A 21,942-nucleotide genomic window follows, 5' to 3' on the forward strand; every position below is an offset into this window, starting at 1 on the left:
TGTAGGCTTATAAATGAATTGTCTATGATCAGTGTAAAATTAGTTGAATAGTTGAAGTACATTTTATGTTTATATTTTTGTTTATATTGCCCAAGAAAATCATCTTAATGCTAAGTTAAACCATGTATTCAGCATATACTACAATTAGAAATTCTGTGCTACAGCCTGAAATATTTAAGGATGAATAAAACACAGCCTCCAAGCTCACAGAACAATGGGGAAAAAAGGAATAAATTGTAATAAATTTATTACAAATTGTGAGCAAAACACAGTTTTGAGTAGGACCTCTGAATTCACAGAGATGGCACTGGTGGATCCTATTAAACAATGTGTAGGGTCGTGCACAGTGACAAAGGGAGGAGCAGCCTGTGGACAGAGGGAATGGCATGAGCCAAGGCAGCATCGCTGTGAAAGGTCAGGGAGCTTCAGGTCACCAGCGAGGCTGTGGAATGAGTGTTGTGAAGTGAGCCTAGGAAGGTAGTGAGGAGCATTTTGGGAAGGACCTTGCTTGTTGCAGCAAACCTAAACCTTGTAATTATTTTTATTTTGTTAAGTCAGCTGAATTGAGTAATACTGGCAATAGGAATAATAAATAGGTTCTAGATAGTGTTTCTGGTCATCTCCAGTTTATGATATACAGATCAAATTCCATGCTGACAAATTAAAACACAAAGAGAAAGAAAAAGATCTCTAAAACCTGGTCATTGAGTGCTTCTCCTAAAGTAGCAATCACAGGAACCAAAACCAGAGCCAATGTTAGAACACAGACATTTCATTTGAGGTCGGTCATTATGAAATATTTATTGAACATCTTCTCCGTGCCATACATTGGGCGAGGAGCTGGATCCTGGTGATGGAATTTGGCCTCTAATACTGACGTTGGCTGCATATTGAGCATTTTGATAACTGTATATAAAAGAATTAGAGAGAAAACAACCAATTAAAATACATTTTGTGTAAGAGTTGAAAATCTTTTCATATTTTGACTCTATAAAGTGGAGATACCGATATCTATCTAATATGATGATGATGATAGTTTTTAAAAATCTCACAATAAAGCTTTATGTGAGATCAAATAATCTTTTTTTAAGAAGTTACTAAGTAATTGCTTTAATCTTTTTTCTATTTTAACACCTCTTTATATTACGTTTCCTTAAGTCATAAGATCTTTTATAGTGAATTTACTCAGGATCTTAGAAATCAACATAATTTTTTACCTTCTTCAGTCTTACAACCAAAATTAGTTCCGTTTTGCTTTGTTTCCTACAGAGTATATTGCACTTTATCCGTATTCAAGTGCAGAACCTGGAGATTTGACATTCTCTGAAGGTGAAGAAATATTGGTGACACAGAAAGATGGAGAATGGTGGACAGGAAGCATTGGAGATAGGACTGGGATTTTCCCATCAAATTATGTCAAACCAAAAGATCAAGAGGTAGACTTACTTTGATGTAGAAACAGAATCATTCCATTCTTGTTTATCAGGGTTCATACTTAAAACGGGGGCTCGTGAATACAGCTTCGGTGGCAGGGAAACCACGTAAAGAGCTCCAGCAAAATAGAGTTTGTTAGGGATCCTGGTAGAGCAAGAAGGGAGACAGGGTTTGGTGAAGTTCTGGGAACAAGAGCCGTTGGGCAGGGCTGGACCTCCTAACTGAAATGAGGGAATAGTTCCAGATTCAGGGAGGCTTCCAAGGAACCACCATGAAGGAGTTTGTAAGTCTTTAAGGCTGTGACATTAATGTGACTCAGCCTCTATTCTGTGTTCCTGCTGGTTTTTATCCCGCCAATAGTATGCTATACTGGTTCTTAAACTTTTTGGTATCAGAAACTTTTTACATTCTTAAAAATTACTGGGGACTCCAAAGAGTTTTTTTTTTTTTTTTTTTTTTAAATATACGGGCTATATCTAGTGATATTTTCCATCTTAGAAATTAAAACTTAAACTGAAAAAATATTCTTAATTTATTTAAAAACAGCAAAGTTAAACTCATTGCATGATAACATAAATAACTTGCTTTCTATGAAAAAACAACTACATTTTTTCCAAAATAATTTTGTGAAAAGTGTGACATTCTTTTATGTTTTTGAAAACCTCTTTAATGTTTGGCTTAATTGAAGACAGATAGATTCTCTTATCTGTTTCTGTATTTAGTCTGTTGTGATATGTTCTTTTGATTGAAATATATGAAGAAAAGTCAACCTCACATATGGGGATAAAGCAGAGGAGCATATTAACATTTTCAGATAACCGTGGATGTTATTCCGTGATACCACTGCACCAGTACTCGACGAGTGTTTAGTTGTTACAGGTTTGTTGCAGCATGGAGTCTGACTATATCAGTGAACATCTCTTATTGTGACATTAAAATTCACTGGGTTTTCCTGCATTAACTGCATCTTTTACCCATGCATTGTGTAGTAACACCATTGGTCACTTAGGAAATATTGAATTACTGAGTTATACAAATAGTCCCTGCATTGACACATTTCAGTATATAATATCAAAAAATCACATTCGTTAACATCACCACTGATCTCATAGAAAAATCTTTTAAGTCAAGCTCATGGTGGTAAATACAAGTTTTCCAAAATTTTAGTTTGCTTCTAAAAGCTTGAATTTTATCATTGGCAAAATCCTATCAGCTGCTCTTCTTAAAGCAACAGGATTATTCCTTCCTTCATTTTTGAGAAGTGGTCTGCTAAATCCCAAGTCTGAGTAACTTGACATTCATTCTTTCTTTTTTTTTTCATATAAAAATGTTGTTCCATGAAAAACCTAGTTTAGCTCACAATTTAATCCCACGTGCTTTTCTTTGAGTCAACCCTCGTACTTCAGTATGCAGCAGAAATGCTTAAGCGCACTTCGTTTAGTCACACTGAATTTTTAACAGATGTGTACTTGAGGATTAAGATTTAATAAATTTTTTACTGCTAGATCAAGCGCATTCTTAAGTGAAACCAGCTTTGTTTGTTTTACTAGGAGCACATGGCTGTGAAGAATACTATGACACTAATACAATATGGCATCACTGCCACGATTCTTAAAAACGTGTCAGCAAATAATGTGTTAGTATATTGTGAAAATAGTTTTGCTTTCTCAGATCCCTGAAAGGGGGCTCACACATTGCCCCCCAGGGATCCACAAACCACACGTTGAAAACCATTGAGACTCCAGGTTGACTTCTGGCTCTACCACTTAGAGGTTAGGTGACCTTAGACATGTTACTTCACCTATCTGTGCCTGTTTTCTTCTTTGTAAAATGGGGATAATCATAATTATGTAGTAGTGTTCATTGTGAAAATTGTCTAAGTAAATTTCAGTGTATAACACTCTTAGAACAGTGCCTGTTACATAGAAAGTGCTGAAAAAACGTTAGCTCTTGACTACCATTAAGTCTGCTTCAGTATTATTATTACAGCTGTGTCTACCAACAGAAGAAAAATTTAATCTTTTTTTTATTAATTAGTTAATTTGTTTGTTTATTTTACTTTTAGAGAGAGGGGAAAGGAGAAAGAGAGGGAGAGAAACATCACTGTGTGGTTGCCTCTCACTCGTGCCCCCAACTGGGGACCTGACGTGCAACCTGGTCATGTGCCCTGACTGGGAATTGAACCAGCGACACTTGGCTCGCAGGCCAACGCTCAATCCACTGAGCCACAGCAGCCAGGGCAAAAAATTTAAACTCTTACCATTTCTTATTCACGTTTCTAAAAAGAGGAAATGTGGTTGTCCCAGCTTGTCCTGTAAAGTCAAACAGGTCATAGTTGCTGGAGTAAGGATTTTTTTGTTTTTAGGTCAGGTTTAGGGGGAACATAGAAAAAAAAAATATTAAAAACATTGCCTCCTATGCAACATATCTGGGGCACATAGGTTGTATGTGGCGCTAACCCCATTGATGAATGGTCTCTATTTGGCCTGGATAGTGACATTTAATATTCAGGAGAGATTCAGAAATGAGCTATTCCTGCTGAGTCAGTGGACGCCAGCATCAGTCACTTGTATCCGTTGTACTCTGTTAGCAGTCCAGGTCTGTCCACAAGTTATGGATTCCTCACTTTTTTGGTTAATATAAGGTTAATTGTCAATTTGCTCTTCATTTAAAGAATCAAGAATCCTGGGAATTAGATATTTCTAATTCGTAATACCATTTGTACTTTTACATCTGGATTTTTACAAAATGATAAAACAGTATATCTTTTCCTTACAGAGTCTTGGGAGTGCTAGCAAATCTGGAACATCAAACAAGAAACCTGGTATGTATAGCAATGAAGTAAGAAAATTACTAAAGTGTTTAATAGCCTTGACTTCATAGTTTCTTGTTTTCTTTTCAGAGATTGCTCAAGTAACTTCAGCATATGTGGCTTCTGGTTCGGAACAACTTAGCCTTGCACCAGGACAGTTAATACTAATTTTAAAGAAAAATGCAAGTGGGTGGTGGCAAGGGGAGTTACAGGTAATAATCTTTAAATAATATCTATCAGTTTCATAAAAGTATCGCATGCTCATTAAAAATAAAACTAATAAAAATTTTAGGGCACCTGTAATCACACCACTTGGAGGCCCATTTAGTGTATAATGTTCCTCAGTAGTCTTTCACTGTTCATTTTTAGCACAGTTGAACTGATATTATAAGTAACAATATCAAGAATAATTTTCTCTAAAAACATAATTGTTTTTCAATAATATTTGCTTTAATAAACCACAGATCACCCCCTTAAAGGAAAGCATAGCATCTTCTTTGCCTGCGATAACCTCAGACTTAAGAGTCTAGCCTCTGGGTGAAAAAACATGATCCAGGCTGTGTACTTAGAAAATACTTCCCATTGTATTGTCCTACTTGGTCTTATATTTTTGAAACATCAGTGCAAGGAAAGGAAGTGCAAGCAGAAATGAGCCTGTTTCTTGGTCCTTGAAGTGTTGACAGAGACAGTGACTGCAAATATGTTGATACAGAGAGGTATTTTTCTTGTTACTAAAATTTCCTTACAAGTTAAAACTAAGGAGCATTTTAGGATTGAACGATGTTGAGAGGTGCCCTGGCCAGGTGACTTGGTTGGAGCATCATCCCTTACACCAAAAGGCTGCATGTTCCATTCCCGGTCAGGACACATACCTGGGTTGCGGCTTTGGTCCACAGTCAGGAAGTGTATGGAAGGCAACCGACAGATGTTTCTTTCTGAAATTCCACCTTCTCATTTGCTTTGAAGATTGACCCACCTCAGTGGGAAACATGGCTCCCCACAAATTTTATTTGTGATCTGATTAGTTAGCAAAGCCCCAAGAGCTGTTTACTGTGGGCTGTGCCATTTTGAGTGTTGACTTGAACTTATTAGAACAACTCTAGAAAAGTCTCCTCAGGTTATAAATATTATTTGTATAAAATATGCAGATAACTCTGAGACTGATCTCCAAATAGATTTCTATAAATAGTGTTTTCAGTTGTACTTTGAGATGCATATTGAGTCTTCTAGTTTGATACCAACCTGGAAGGCCAGTGCAGAATTCAGGGGTCCCCAAGGCCACCCTTGCTTCTGACACCAATGATAAGTTTGGAGGCCCCCAGGACCACTCTCAAGTTCAATAGTTTGCTAGAAGGCCTTACAGGACTCAGTGAAGGCTGCAGTAGTCCCCCCTTATCCAAGGGGGATGTGTTCTGAGATCCCCAGTGGATGCCTTAAACTACAGGTAGTACTGAATCCTAGATATGCTGTTTTTTCCTATACAAATATGCCCATGCTAGTGTTTAATTTATAAATTAGGCATAGTGAGAGATTAACAATGATGACTATATAATAGTAAAATAGAACAAGTATAACAGTGTACTGTAAAAAATGTTATGTGAATGTGCTCTCTGTCAAAATAGTTTATTGTACTGTACTCACCTTTTTCACTTAAAGGAAGCACTTTACAGCTTCCCTTTGGCATATTTGAATCACCTGCATCACTCCTCTTGTGCTTATGAAGTAGAATAAAGTTATTTGAACACAGACACTGCTATGTCACGGCAGTCAATATGATAACCTACGTGCCCATTGACTAACAGGCAGGCAGGGTAGGCAGTGTGGATACACTGGGCAAAGGGATGATTCAAGTCCTGGGTGTGACGGGAGGGGATGCTGTGAGATTTCACTGTGCTACTCACAACAGTGTACAACTCAAAACTTATGAATTGTTTATTTCTGGATTTTTTAATTTAATATTTTCAGACTGCAGTTGACTGTGGGTAACAAACTGTGGAAAAAGAAATCGTGGATTAAGGGGGACTACCGTATTATACTCATGGTTACAATTTATTACAAGAAAAAGGATTTAAATTAAAATTAGCCAAGGGAAAAGATGAATGGGGCAGAATTAGGAGGGTTCGAAGCACAGAGTTGCCAGTTGTCCTCTCCCAGGGGGTCGTGTACACACTGCCTTCTCCTGGCAGCAGGACCCACAGAGTATGGCCAAGCAAAGAAGCTCACTTGGGCCTTGGTGTCCAGAGTTCTGTTGGAGCTCTATCACGTATACATGGTTGGCTGCTTCTATGGCTGAACTCAGTCTCCAGTCTCTCCGCTGCTTCAGTTCGTACCACGTGACCCAGAGCATCTACCATAAATCACGTTGTTAGGCTACCTGCCAGGGTCAAGGCCCACAGGTAAATGAAGACACTCCTCAGTCACAACATTCCAGAAGTTTAGAGATGACCTCCCAGGAGCAAAGATAGAAACCAGATCTTTCTTTGAGCAAGGTTAAATTCTTTACTACACAGTGTTTTTCTCATTTTTAGTTTAGGTCTCAGTAATTGGTTTCAATCTAATCTTTCATACTCCTTTGCTAATTTTACAGGCCAGAGGCAAAAAGAGACAGAAAGGGTGGTTTCCTGCCAGCCACGTTAAACTTCTGGGTCCCAGCAGTGAAAGGACGACACCTGCCTTTCATCCTGGTACGGAATGGGTTAGCTTGCGTTTCAGCACAGAGGGTTTTTATTAAAACTCACCAGCTTTTCAGATTAGCTAACTCTGAAAAATATTAAATATTTGTCCTTTCTATACTGCTGCCTAGAAGTATGTTACAATGAGAACTTATCTAAAACGTTCTGTGTAGAAACAGCAACTGTTCAGTGATACGTGAACCTCTTCTTAAAATTTTTCTAAGTGGAGTTACTACACCATCAGACTTAAAGTGAAGCAGTGCACTTAGATTTTTAACTGTAGTTTGGAAATTCTGGTTTCTGTAAAACAAATGGGGGAAGGAGGGTGGGAGAGAGCAGCTGAAAAGAAAATTTAGGCTAATTTTAACATTTCAAAGTAGAGTGATTTAAATCCTGGGGGAGTTTCGACATGTGATCCTTGTAGGAATAATTAATTTGTCACATGTCATTTTGTTGTTCTCTTTCTTGTAGTGTGTCAAGTGATTGCTATGTATGAGTATGCAGCAAATAATGAGGATGAGCTAAACTTCTCCAAGGGACAAGTTATCAATGTTTTGAACAAAGATGATCCTGACTGGTGGCAGGGAGAAGTCAATGGGATGACTGGTCTTTTTCCTTCAAACTACGTTAAGATGACAACAGACTCAGATCCAAGTCAACAGTGTGAGTAATAGGAAACTGTTTGCCTCTCAACTAGTACACAAGCTTTAATACGCTACACCGCATTTATTACTGTTCTGGATCAGATATTAAACTCAACGCTATTAGCAAATGTCTGTTAATGTTTAAAGTAAGAAAGTGCAAAAGGGAACTTTTTACAACTTCAAAAGTCATATTGCTTTATTTTAAATAATTTTTTTTCTAGCTTTAGACCTTACTATTAGACTTTATCTGAGAATTCTATAATTTTATGGATTCTTTGATACAAGAGCGGTCTCTACTGCAGTTTCCCTTCACCAGCATCCTTTTCAGAACGCATTGGTGTTTTTTAGCTTAATAAAGAATGCATAGTAAGTATCCTATTTACCTATTAAAAATTACCCTTTTAGTGTGGAAGTGCTATTAATTTGGCCAGGTTTTCATTTATTTCCCACATATTTACCCATCATCCAGGTAAGAATAAAATTTAACAACTGCTTAAATTGTTTGTTTTCAAAACTCTTATTAGATGATTATTTAGATGGATACCTCATGCCACAGAGATATACGAATGAAGATGTTTTACTCTTTTTAGAATAAGGGTCCAGACCTCTAAGTGTGATATTTGGTATTACAAAAAATTATCTCTTGGTAGTTACCTAGCCTTTCTTATATTTGACAATAAACATGCATTAATAATCACTTTTCTCCTACCCTTTTGATTATTTTTTACAAAAATACACCATGATTTATATTTTTATCATTCTTGTGAAATTATCTAATGATTTAGCCTTTCATTTTAATTTAGTTTCTGAGAACATATAAATGGTAACCCAATTAAAGCTGAGATATGCTTATGATTCAGTGCAAGGATTGTGAATTTATTTTGTACTATAATTTTGAAATATTTGTGCATTATTTTCACTTTGGAGCTTGTAAAGATAATTCTCACCCTGGGAGAAGACTTTCCTTTAGATAATGCAACTAAATTTCCCAGTTTGAAGGTGAGAGGAGTCCAGTGTTTTATGGTTTGAACATTCCCAAAAATATCCTAGGGTTTCAGGAGAGATGGTAAAGAAAATTGTAACAACCTGGGTTACCTAAATGAATGAGCATTTTAAGCTCTGCTGATGGTTTGGCAGTTCTTAGTTCTTGCCAGTTTATCTGATTAATTAGGAATAGCTGAGGTGCCTTTCCTGCATCAGAGAGAGGAAGATACTTTTCAGACTGGGTCTGGAAGATCTTCGCGGCTAGTGATCCCCGGAGGCACTCAGTATGTCACTGCATTTGGCTTTTATAGTGTCTGTGAGATAAAGTGATGGTTTTCCAGATTTTTTTGTTTTTGAATTTTATCTTGTTTTTCTGCGGTGGAACACTGTTTCCAGTTAAGCCTTCTCTAAGGAATAAAGAACAATTTTAAAAAGCTGTTCTAAAGGAAGAACAGCCAGGCGTGTATGAATCAGTAAAAACTGGTTAAATTTTAGGTTATCATTCGTGTTTCTTGGGCCCTTATGAGTATTATTTTCATTTTCCTATGTAACTAGGATACAGTCATGTGCCGCCTAACGATGTTGCGGTCAAGGACAGACCGTGTGTATGGCGGTGACACGCCATAGAGCCCAGGTGCGTGGCAGACTGTACCGTCCAGGCTTGTGTAGGTGCAACTTTGCACAGTGACCAAAGCGCCCCCTCCCCCTGCATTTCTCAGAACAGATCCCCGTTGTTAAACGGTGCATGACTGTATTTTTTAAAGGTTGAGAAGGGTAATAACTCAAATTTGTTCAGTTGACGTTGCATGTTATTAGTTAAATTTTTCTCACCCACTTAATTTGCTTTATGTTCATTTTATTCCTCATTTTTCTTTTTATAGGACCCAATGTTGTCTTCCAGTGTGAAAGCACCCCAGAGACCCACTATCCAAGCTTGACTCTAGCGTGGAGGCAGGGCAGGCAGCCCTGATCAAATATCTCCTACCCAGTTCATTAACTTCGTTCGAATGTTAGAGCCACTTGTGATTATTTCTTTGTGTTTCTAATTTACAGTTAAAATTTATTTGTAACAAGTTAAAGGATAGTGGGTCTTTGTGTGGCTTTCCCTGCTGTTCACTCTGGCATCCTTTAGCATTTTTCTTCTTTTTTAATTTGGTAATTGTAGGTCATTAGCATGCACATCGGGTTTTTCCTTACATGGTGGGAATTCAAACACACAAAGACCCACTATTTTCACAAACTGTTCTCCCTGGTTGGAACGGGCTGTCATGCTTTTCTAATGTCACTGCAACTTGTATATTTATCACAGAATTCAGATAAAATTTGCTTATGTTTTGCTGTTATGTTTGATCTAATCCTAATCACAGTGAGCTCTTAATTGGTTCAATGTGTGAATTGCCCCCAAATCAATGTGTTTACTCTGTTACTTTGTAATATGCCACTATTCAGTATTTAAATTTGTTAAAGGCCAAGAACTGGAAATAACCTTTTATCTATTTCCTGTGTATTTTGGGGTAGGAGTAAAAACACTTTGGGGAAGCTTTCCTTAGCTCACAGAAGAGGAAAGTGATGTGCCCCATCAGTAGGTTCAGAGTGAGATAACTTGTGTCTGTTTGAGCTGCCCAAGAGTGAGCATCGCACTGTGGTGGTTCATAGGACCTTCAGGTGCTCTGGGCTGACGAAGACACTGCACCATGTCCTGTAGCAGTTAGTTGTTACTTCTTCATTGATGGTCTAAAGATGTATTATTTTTGAGAAATGAAAGGCTCCTATCATTGACCATGAGATATGAAACCTTCCCTAGTTTAGACAGAGCATTTATATGTACAGTACATTTTAAGGTCAGAATTCATGTTATCTATTTTAATTAGGTGACCACATGTCCCAGGTTGCAAAAGGACACTGGCTGACATTTCTTTTTAATGTGTTTAGTAACGATCATAAGGAATCCTTGAAAAGTTTGCAGTAAATGCCCCTAAAGTAGGCATACAGGCTCTATCTAGTCAAGGATGAATGCGTGTGGAGAGATGTGTGAGTTGGTGTTCCTCTCTGTCCGTAAAGCTGCTTTGAGGCTAGAAGATTGATTTTACCATCTAGAATTCTCTGGCTAATACCTATTCTTCAATCACATGGCTACTTTGGCATAGGATTTTACTTTTTCTTGAATGGAAACACTTTAAAGAAGATACACATTATTGAAAACTAATGAATGTGAGATTACTTAGCCGAAACACAAAGGAATTTTAGTAGACAGTATTAAACTATTTTTGAAAATCAATGAGAAGTTTATGCAATTTAAAATGTTTACAAATTGCAGTGCAATCTACTGTTTATGAATGTCAAAGTATTATCAGGAAAAGTGTACATACAATCACAGTCATTTCCTCACAGAGTTCTTTAAGAAGAGTGAAATATGTTTTTATATCTTTGAATTTAAGTTAAAAGCATATTTTGTGCAATATTTATGTTAATGTGCCTATACATTATGAATGATTTCAGTCATACATTGCCTAAATCATAATTTTACAACACTTAAGAAAGGATCAACAGTTTAGTTAGAACTTCACAAAGTTCAAATGTCTTTCTGTGTTCCAAAATACTTCACATTATTGGGATGTGTGGTGATATGTATGTGTGCTCCCTGTGGTAGGGATTTGTAATTATCAGGCCACCTCAATTTTTAGCATTTGGCATCATTATGATACTTTTATAAAATATGACATTAATTGGAAAGCAATAAAATAACTGTACAGGTGGAGTAACAGATTTGCCTGCAGTTGCTAAAGGAGACAGTACAAACATTGAGTCCTTGTGAATTCAACTGACCTTCCATTGTACAGATTGTTTGGTCTTGCCTTACAATGTTCTGAGCTTTCCACTTTTGCACCCATTAGTTGGGTCAGAGTAAGGGCAGTTACTTTAAGTCCATTATAAACCCTGAAGTTAGAAATCAGACCATTGCTAATTAGCCACATGATTTGGTATAACTTTCTCTTTATAATAACTTTTTTTGCATTTGGACTTACTAATATATTGATAAATTATTTCAAAGGTATTTTATAGTGTAAATCACTTTTACATTGATGCAAATTATTAAGAATAACATTCAGGTAAGGCTTAGCATCTGTACTCAATTTGAAAAGAATGTACGTATTATATACATCAAGTACCTACGGACTAAATCACATCATGACATTTTAGCTGAATGTCAGTCTGGAAAACAGTTACTGTATTTACTGAAATACCTCTCCGTGTGTAGGTATTTTGTTACATTTTCAAGAGGAAGCTAAAAATAAAAGAAATAGGATGACCTATAATAACCCGACCTTCTTGAAAGTGCATGCAGTCCTTTGCAATACCTCATACTCAGCCATGTATTTCCTCTCTTCCTCGTTCAGTATGAGGCAGCTTTCAATTTGCTTAGAAAGCAAGGTCAAAAGGAAAGAGTTTATAAGAAACATAGACTTTTAAAATGGGAACACTGCTGAATAAATCTGAACCCTGTAGGAAGTAAAGTTTATTTTAAAACTATAATACAATAATCATTTTTAAAGTATGTGATTAAATCTGATGGGTTTTCTAGCAGTGAAAGAAATCAGTTCTAAAACCAAAGCTGATTTTTTAGAAAATCTGAAAATTTAAATCAACCCGGCCCATTGTAGAGTTTCCTCTAAAACTTTATCTTAAAGAGTCATTTTAAAATAACAACCATTAAAACAATGTAACTGCTATTTTAGTGCTTTAAAATACAATGTGAATACTGATGTGAAGTTTAAAGTAAAGAAAGTGGGGGAAGGAAAAGTAGAGAAAGAAATGCCAATTCCAGTCAAAGCTTTGCCAAATTTCTTAGACTGAATTTTAGCAAGTTACAGATTCTTGTAAATACAATCTATACTGGAAATTCTGAGAGACTTTTGCCTATAGTGGCATTGTTTGATGCTGCTGTGATGCTACTGTAATGTAATAAATTATTAATTGTTGCAAAGTGCTGTTTTTGCCTTAAAATTTTATTTTGTGTGTCTTGAAAACTATAGTATTAAAGGTATTGAGATTTGTGCAAATGCTGGGCACGCTTGGCATGAGGTAATCTGTTTTTATTTTTACAAAATTGTAATTAACTATGCAAGTATGTTTATTAAAAGAACACAAACTACATTACTTGTATTGTGTATTTCTTTGGAAGCATCCTTTAAAACTTATTTTTTATTGTTTATATGTAGTCATGATTGCATTTCTTTGGACTTCCTTTTTCCTTAATGTAGTCTCTGGGTACAGTCCAGTAAATTATTTTATGTCACGGGGGAAAAGAAAATTTTAAGTGGTCAAGATTGAAATTGTTTGCTCGTTGATAATCAAAATATATTTCAAAAGCAAAAGAAATTTTGATTTGAGAGTAAAGGAAAATATGATTTAGGATAATAATAGACTACTCTGTTACTTATACTTTTTACTCCAACTTTTTCTAAAAAGATTGGAAAGAACTTACAAGTCAATAGTCATTGCAAATGCAGTTAAGATATTTTTAGTACAAAGTAAGAGTATGTATAAAAGTAGTTACAGTGAATGCTTGGGGCACCAGAGTTAAACTGAGTATTCACCTAAGTGATCAAGTTGCTGGTTTCACCTCTAGTGAAAAAAGTGTGGATCAAAATCCACCCCATCCATTAATGTCTGGCGATAAATAACCTCTTTCCATAAAAACCTTTTCTCAACTCTGGAAAACCATTCAACCAATGTGTATGGAGCATTTGCATAAGGCCAACACGTGAACTATATGCTGAGAGTGTGAAAATGAGTGTCAGGTGGTCCTAGCCTCAGTAGTACCTAGCTCTGTGAGGGGATCAGGCAGATAAGCAGATAACTATAAAACGTGCTAAGCACAGTGATAGATATTTACTGGGCACCAAGAGAGTACAGAGAAAATACCTAATTCAACCTTAGATTGGTGAATTAGGAAGGCTTCCTGGAGGAGGCAACTACCAGATCCCCATGCAGAAGTAAGCCAGACTGGAGGGTGGGAGGGTGGAGCATATGATAAAGGCAAGAAACAGCATAGGAGAAGGAGGGTAGGAGTGATTATAAGGAGTTCATTATTGCTAGAGGGGAAGTGCAAAGCTAGGAACGGTGTCGGTGGAGACTCAGATTCTGTAGCTTGGCTGCTCATTGCAATTACCTGGGAAGCTTTGAAAAGATACTGATGCCTGAGTCCTGATTTAAATGACCTAAAGTGTGCCCTGGGTGTGGGAATTTTTTTAGACCTCCCCAGGTGATTCTGATAGGAAGCCAAGGTGGAGAAAAAGTGAGGAAACAGTTAAGAATTGTCTTTGAGGAAAAATTGGCAGGAGTTGGAGATTGACGGGATGTGCGGGCAAGTGGAAGAATCAGTATCTGGGCGACAGGGTAAATAATGGTGCCACCAACTGAAGCAAAGAATCAGAGTTGGGGAAGAAGATGAGTTTGGTTTTGACCACCAAGTGCCCTGTGGGACATCCAGGTAGACAGAATTAAGGTACACAGAACCAGATGTACCTCAGATGATAGAATGAATGTGGATAGTCGTTGAGCCAAAGTAAATGCGGTTACATGGGGAGAAAATCAGACCTTTGGAAGGTACTAGCAGTTAAGGGTTGGATGGTGAAAGGAGCCCATGGAGACAAGAAACAGGGTCCATGAAAACAGAGATTGTTGTGCTAATATTGACAACATTTTTATAAAATAATGAAGTCTGGCTGTACAACCATCACGCCTAACAGTAAAAAGAAGGAGCATGCTTTTTATTGAGCAGTTAATCTAGGTACTTTTCTAAAGTCCTCAAATGTATTACTTCATTATTATTTTCTTTCTACAGATATGGAAATTGAAACAGATTAAGTAACTTCTCTAAGGTTAAATAGCTCGTAAGTAGGAGAGCTGAGTTCCAACTCAACTGGTCTGGCTCCAGAGTCTATACTCAGACTCTACCCTAAAGCAGAGTGTGCTAATACGCCGTCATTTCTGTATGTAATACGTTTCCACAGTACAACCATCACTTGCACCAATGAAAAGAGGGAAATCAGAATCAGAATGCACGCACAGTGTTTTCTCTGTACAAACCAAACACATAAGAGACAAGGAGGCAAGGACTGAGTATAATAAACAAAAATCTATAATAGCATCCAGAAAGATAAAGCTGAACATAATCACTTTTTTCAGTAGCAGCTTTATTGAGATGTGATTTATATACCATGTAATTCAGTGGTTTTTAGTATATTCAGAGTTGTGCAACCATTACCACAATCAATAATAGATCATTTTCATCACCTCAAAAAAAAAAAACGTACTCTTTAGCTTTCACCCTTCTGTCTTCCTATGCACCCCCATTTCCGCCAGAGGCAACCACTAATAACTTACTGTCTCCATATGTTTGCCTCTTCTGGACATATCATAAAAATGGAATCATAAAATATGTGGGGTTTTGTATTTGGCTTATTTCACTTAGCATCATGTTTTCAAGATACATCTGTGCTGCAGTATATATCAGTACTTCATTCATTTTTTCATTCCCTTTTAGGGCCAGATAATATTCCATTGTATGGATATACCATATTTTGTTTCTCTGTTCATTAGTTGATATACATTTGGGTTGTTTCTACTTTTTCACTGTTATGAATAGTGCTGCTATGAACATTTGTGTACATGTTTTTGTGTGGACCTATGTGTTTTTTATTACTCTTGAGTATATACCTTGGAATGGAATTGCTGGGTCAAATGGTAATTCTGTGTTTAACTTTTCAAGGAACTGCCAGACTGTTTTCCAAAGGAGCTGTACCATTTTATAGTCCCACCAGCCGTGTATAAGGATTTCTGTTTCTCCACATCCTTGTCAACACTTGTTATTATCTGACTTTGTTACAGCCATCCTTTTGGGTTTGATTTGCATCCCCTCTATAATTAATGACACTGAACATCTGTTCATGCACTTTTTGGTCATTTGTGTATCTTCTTTGGAGAAATGTCCTTTGCCCATTTTTAAATTGAGTAATTTGTCTTCATAATCACTTTTGAGTTTTTTTAAACAAAACCAACAAATTATGAAAGGTGTGCTTAAGAGAGATGTCTTAATGCTGTTGTCAAAAGGGAAAATCACTTGAAGAGACTGATAACAATCAAAGAGAGTGGCAAAATGACATGCATGGTGGAAGGGCTGCTTTGAATCCTGGCTCTACAAACTCACCCCTCTGAGCCTTAGCCTCATCCGTGTATTAAAGATAGTGATACATACATTGTAGATGAAACGTAAGCAACTTTGTGAAGCACTAGTTCAATGTATGATACCTAGATACTAGAAATAACAGCTAACAATTACTAAGCATCAGCTGTGCACCAAGCCACAGACTAAGCACTTTAGGTGTGTGTCTTGGTTAGTAATTGGTGGGATCTGGACCCGACTCTAAAGCTTGTGCTCTTAGCCATTCCCCTGCTGCCTTCCACTAACTAGGAGCTGCTGTTACTCCAGATCACAAAAGCAGCCACTGCGAAATCAGCTGCTTAGAATCAGTCTGTCCTGAACTAGCAGTTTAGGACAAAGTGTCTAATTATGTACACAAGTTGAAGATATGGGCCATATGATCATATTATTAAGGAAAATTAGGGATGTAGCAGGCTGTTCGCTAATACGGAGGAAAATAAATGTATATGTGCATATGAAATTCCTATTGCCCCAGAACAGTACTGAGTAATAGGTGTATCGATACAAAGAGCTGAAGTATATGGAACAGTAAATTGGAAATTGCCTATTAGATATCAGCTCCTAATTACATGTTGGACATATGAGAGGGATATGTAAGGGACCAGTTCTGTAATTGAAACACACACACACACACACACACACACACACACACACGCACGCAAGAGTTAAAGGAGAGTAAGGGCTCTTTTGGCTTTTTCAGAGCCTTTGGGCTATTTGGCATTCAGAATACTTATACTAAACCCTTTTTTCCTTTACAATTCAGTTAAGCAAAAAGAAGACCAGGAGAAGTTCGTACATGTTATTGTCTGTATTTTGGCTCCAATAGGACTGCAGTACAAGCACTGTTTAAAATGGCCTGGTATTTCAAAGTGTAAGACTTGTCTCAAGAGACCTAGATTTAGGGACTTTGTAATTCTAAGTTCCACAGTGAGTCACTTAACCACTAAGCTTCAGATTCTCCATGTAGTTACACAGTAAGGGTCAAAGTTGGATCAGTTATTCACAGGATTGATCAAAGGGTGTAAATTGTCATACACATATTGGTAACAGTTATGTTCATTGTGAGAATTGAAAGTTCGTGTTGGGTACCATGAAGAAACTACTGTTTCATGACATCTCTTCATAATACTCTGTATTCTGAATAGTACATGAATTCCCTCAGCTGAGTCAGTGATTGAACTCTGGCAGCCTAGAAGGTGATGCACATATCTGCTGGAACTAACTGCTTTCTGAGGCCATGTCTTCGCTTCTGTCTACCATTGGGAGGTCTTTGCTGTCTTTTAGGCTAATGATGTTTCACATAGATTTAAAAATAAAAATAATAAAATGTTTTTTTTTAATCCACTTGAATTTATCAGCAGAGTTGCTTTTGTAAGTTGTATTTTGCTTTCTGTTGGTCCACAGCATTAGAATACAATATGAACTTCTTCCCTTTTTATGCTTAAGTGAGCAACCTAACACTTGATAGTGAACTTGACAGGCATCAGAAAGACACAAGAGTTCTTAAAAATTGTTCAAGAATTATTTAAATTTCCAAAACAAAATCACAAAGATCTATGGATTCATGGTGTCAGCGTACTACCTGGTTCGTACTTTGCCCTCAACAAATATTTGCCAAACAGATAGAAGGCTATTCTTTCATAATATAAGATAGCCAGTGATTTTCTAGTGCCTTGATAGAACTTCAGTATTAATGGCAGCCTTCAGAAAATGCACAGGTTAGTCATCTGGATTTACTGTTAAAATCTTGTCTTTTCACTGAGCTTAAAACCAGTGAGACTGAAAACCATTATGTGATTATCTGGCTGCTTAATTCAGGGCAGACAGAGAATAGCATTATTCAGCGGCAGTGCTCTGCACTAGGTGAGCAAGGACTCTTCAGGACTTTCTGACACAATGTGAACAAGCCCTCTTTATATTAGTCATCACAAATAGTCTTTTGTCCTTTACCGCCGGGAATCTTTGCAGATCCCTCTCCTCTCCTTTCCTAAGCATTCTACTTGCTTCTTGTTCTTGCTTGCACTATTCCCTAGAACAGTTATTCCTAATGATCCATTATTTGTCTCTCAGTCTTTACATCCTAACACAGGTGTTGGGCGTTTTGTGGCCCAGCCCACCACCAATTCTTCTTCTGGAACTTTGACCTGATGATAACTGTGATCTCTTATTTCTCTTACTTTCCCATTCTTCTTGTCTACCAGAAAGAACTTAACCAGGGAGTTTTCATCATTCTCACTGACTGTAGTTAATATCACATTCTATAAATACTTGTTGAAGACCTATCATGTGTCAAACATGGGGATACAGCAGATTATAAAATAGACCAAAATTTCTGCCCTCTTTGAGTTGGCAGTTGAGTAGGGTAAGACAAAAAAAACAAAATGAATAAATATGTGGGGTCTTAAAAAAATAAAGCAGGTTAGGGAGTGCTGGAGTAGGTCCAGAGGGATTTCGGTTTTAAACAGGTTACTCTGATAAACTATCTCTGAAATGGTGACAAGTGAGCAAAGACTTGAAGGACATGAAATATACCTGGAGAAAGCCAAGTGGATATCTGGAAGGTCATTCTGGGCAGAGGGACCAGCACATGCAAAGGCCTCCAGGAGGAGCAAGCCTGAGATGCTTGAGAACAGCATGGAGGCCAGAGTGGCTGAAACAGGAAAAGCAAGAGGAGGAGGAAACGAGAACAGAAGGGTAACCAGGGAGATGGGGAGGGCGGGCGTTTGGGTTCTCGTGGGCTGATTGTAAGAAGTTTGGCTTTTGCTTGGAGTAAGAAGAACCCATTAGCAGTCTTAATCAAAGCAGAGACATGATCTGATGTTTTAACAGGATAGCTCTGGCTTGCTAAATTAAAGGGGGGAAAGGGTCAGAAGCAAGGTGACCTGTTAAGAGGCTAATTCAGTAATCCAGGTTAAAGATGGTGGCAGCTTGGAGCAAAATGATGGTGGTAGATACGGTGAAAACTGGTCAGACTATGGGTCTCTTCTGAAGGTATCAAAGATGTCTCCAAAGATCTTATTCTGAGCAATCAGAAAGGTGGATTGCCATCAACTGAGATGGAACATCATGAAGGAGGAGCAGGTTGGGGGACAGGATTAGGACTTTGGTTTTGCATATTTTACCTTCACTCACCTTGTAAATATCCAAGTGGAGATACTGAGACTAATGTTCAGAGCATGTGGTGGAATCCCAAGGAGATATTCAGGCTGGAGCGTACATTCGGCAGTTTATCAGGACTTAGATGACATGTAGTAAAACCACGAGACTGGATGGGCGCTCCAAGGCCGTGAGTATGAAGGAAACAGAAGAGTTCTCAGGACTGAAACTTAGGGTTTCACCATTGAGTCTGGAAGATGAAGAAGGACCAGAGAAGCCGACTGAAAAGGACTGATGAGTGAAGTAAGAGGATCTGAGGCAAGGTGGCAACCTAGAAGCCAGGGGAGGAAGGATTTTAAAGAGCCGGGAATGACCGACTGTCACAGATGGTTGTGACAGGTCAAGTAAAATGGGGTACCTTTTGCTAATGGAGGAAGCTACCTGGGGCTTTTAGGAAGCTCTTCTTTAAAATATTTGAAAATTATTTTAATGCATAATTTTCTAGATATAGTCAATAAGTGTTTTTACATAATAATATAGATTCTTTGGTATTTGTTTAAATTCTTTGAATACTTAAAAAATGTATATTATCTTGTAAATGTGTTCATTGTATTAGGCCTTATAATAGTGTTCAAATCTTTCATATTCTTACTAATTGTCATTGAGAGAGCTATATTAAAATCCACCACTTTAATTATAGACTTTTCAGTTTTTCTTTTGTTCTTTCTTTCCTCATTTTTGGGGAGATAATTCTGTCATCATTTTTATACTTTGAGGCTCTCCTGTTAGCTGCAAATAAGATCAGAAGTATTCTAACTTTCTGAATTATATCATCTTATACAGATCCATGAAAGCCTATTTTGTCTTTTTCTAATAAACCCTCTCCTGCTGCTCTTTTATATTTTGTATTTGTATAGGTTTTCCCAGTCCTTGTAACATGTCTATAACTATAAACAGCATGTAGTTGAATATTTTTTGTCTAATATAGAATCTCTTTTAAGTGATAGATTTAAGCTATTTTGTATTTATTAGAATTATTCAGTACTTTTATTTATATCTACCTTATTATATATTTTGTTTACCATGCATTTTTTTGCTTCTTTAAAAAAAAATTCACCTTGAACTTATATCCATTGACCTAGTCATTGTTGTTATTACTTTATACTGTCAATAATTGTTTTGATTTTTTTTTGTATATTTGCTAGTCTTTTTGCTCACCGTTCCTTTTTTCTTCTTCTTATCACTCCTTACAGTCTTTTTTTTTTTTTAATTCAATATCCTTCTTCCCAAAATACATCTCTCAGTAGCTCCTTTAGTCACATCTATTAGTAGTAAATGCTCTCAAACTTTGCCTGAAAATGTCTTCATGTCTCCCTCACCCTTGATAGTATGATTAGGATTCTAGTTTGAGTTCTTTTTCTCAATATCCCCTACTGTTGGCTTGTGTTATGTGCAGCCAGTCTCATTGTTGTGCCTGTGTGGTTATTCTGCTTTTTCTTTCTGCTTTAATGATTTTTTTCTCCTTTGTGTTTTGCAGTCTAGGTAAGAATTCCCTCCTCCTCCCATTCAGGCCTTATTGTTCCCCCTGAATCTGTGGAGTTATATCTTTCATCAATTCTAGAAAGTTCTCAACCATTGTCATTCAATATCACCTCTTCCCATTCTTTCTATTCTCCACTCCTAGATTCCCATTAGATTTTGTTGGGCCTTGTTATTCTGTCCTTCATATCTTTCAACCTCCGTTTTATGTTTTCTATCTTTTTGTCTTTCTGGGATGCAGTCTTAAGTAATTTCTTCAGCTCTGTTTTCAGATTTACTAGTTCTTCAGATGTATTTAATGTGCTATTTAATCTATTAATTTATTATTTCCCTGATAATATTTGCCATTTTTACTCATTATCTTTTCAAATCTGCCTATTCTTTTATCAACTTTACTTAGAGTTTCAAGTCCTTCATATATATCTTAAGTTACCTTAAACGCATATATTTTATATATTTTGTTCTAGATTTTGTTCTGTATCATATGTTCTTGGGGTTCTAATCCTCATTTTTTATTTATGGTAGACCATTTGTTGTTTTTTGTAATTTTGTACTTTAACTCAACTTTAGTGAGGCTTGGTTTTTCTGTGGAAATCATGTGGGACCAAGGCTACGAGAGTGACCCTCCAGAGAAGCTGTATGTTTTCTTTGGCCAAGTACCTAAGGGTATCACCAGTCAGGGACCAATTATTGTGTGACAACGAAAGTCCGCAATCTGAGATGTGAAAAGAGGATAAATTTTATTCAGGTGAACAATTTTCAAACTGGGGAAATGCAGCCTCCAGTAGAAACTGAAACTGTACTTAAAGAAAACAAAGGGGTGTCTGCTTTCTATAGAGAAAGTTCCTATCTTAGTTCCTGATTGGCCCATTTTTATGCAAATGAAGAATCCAAATACCATAGTTCTGATAGGTCCAAATAGCATGGTTCTGATTGGTTGGAATTGTGCATTCTGATTCATTATGTGGCAGCTCTGATTGGTTAGTATAGATGCAAATGAGGATATAGCCATGCAGTTCACATTGGATGGGGCAGGTTTCAGGCCACTAGTCAAAAGAAGATACTAGGAACTTTTTTATAGCAGTGGATTCCGACAGCAAGAATGCAGTGCAGAAAGCTGAGTGTTCAGTCTGTAGTTTTTCTCTGAAATGCAGTGTGGGTAAGTGGCCTCTGTCAGCAATGGCTGCTAGACACTAGTTATGAATTTGTGCTCAGTTAACTGTGGGCTGTCCTCGGAAGATACATGTTTTCTCGAGGTCCACATGTGTTAATTCCTCAGTTAAGGAATTATTGAACTCCAAATTTGTGTGAGATGCAAGCCCAGCATTTCTATTCTTTACCTAGCAGAGACTAAAAGCTTTCTTATCATCTCACTCTTCTGGCAAGAGAATTCTTTTCCTAGTGTGCCCTGTAGTCATCAGTGTCCTTCCAGAGCCTCCTGTCATTGGCCAAACCCGGGTTGCTTACAAAAGCAGCCTGCAGGCTTGGCCTTCTTGTAGGAACAGAGCAGGGGGAAGGGGAGAAGCAGGTCTG

General features: G+C 37.2%; 1 protein-coding gene across 1 annotated transcript in view; it reads left to right on the plus strand.

Moving 5' to 3' along the window:
• Window positions 1-21,942, plus strand: part of ITSN2 (intersectin 2) — a 120,880-nt gene that overhangs the window by 79,483 nt on the left and 19,455 nt on the right. Inside the window, exons 25-29 of the mRNA XM_090280983.1 lie at window positions 1,270-1,436; window positions 4,213-4,258; window positions 4,337-4,458; window positions 6,834-6,930; window positions 7,390-7,581. Of these exons, the coding sequence (XP_090137109.1) occupies window positions 1,270-1,436; window positions 4,213-4,258; window positions 4,337-4,458; window positions 6,834-6,930; window positions 7,390-7,581 (624 nt within the window). The remainder of the gene's footprint in view (window positions 1-1,269; window positions 1,437-4,212; window positions 4,259-4,336; window positions 4,459-6,833; window positions 6,931-7,389; window positions 7,582-21,942) is intronic.

Source organism: Furipterus horrens, unplaced genomic scaffold (assembly GCF_987537825.1).
Source record: "Furipterus horrens unplaced genomic scaffold, mFurHor1.1.pri manual_scaffold_6, whole genome shotgun sequence".
NCBI lineage: Eukaryota > Metazoa > Chordata > Mammalia > Chiroptera > Furipteridae > Furipterus > Furipterus horrens.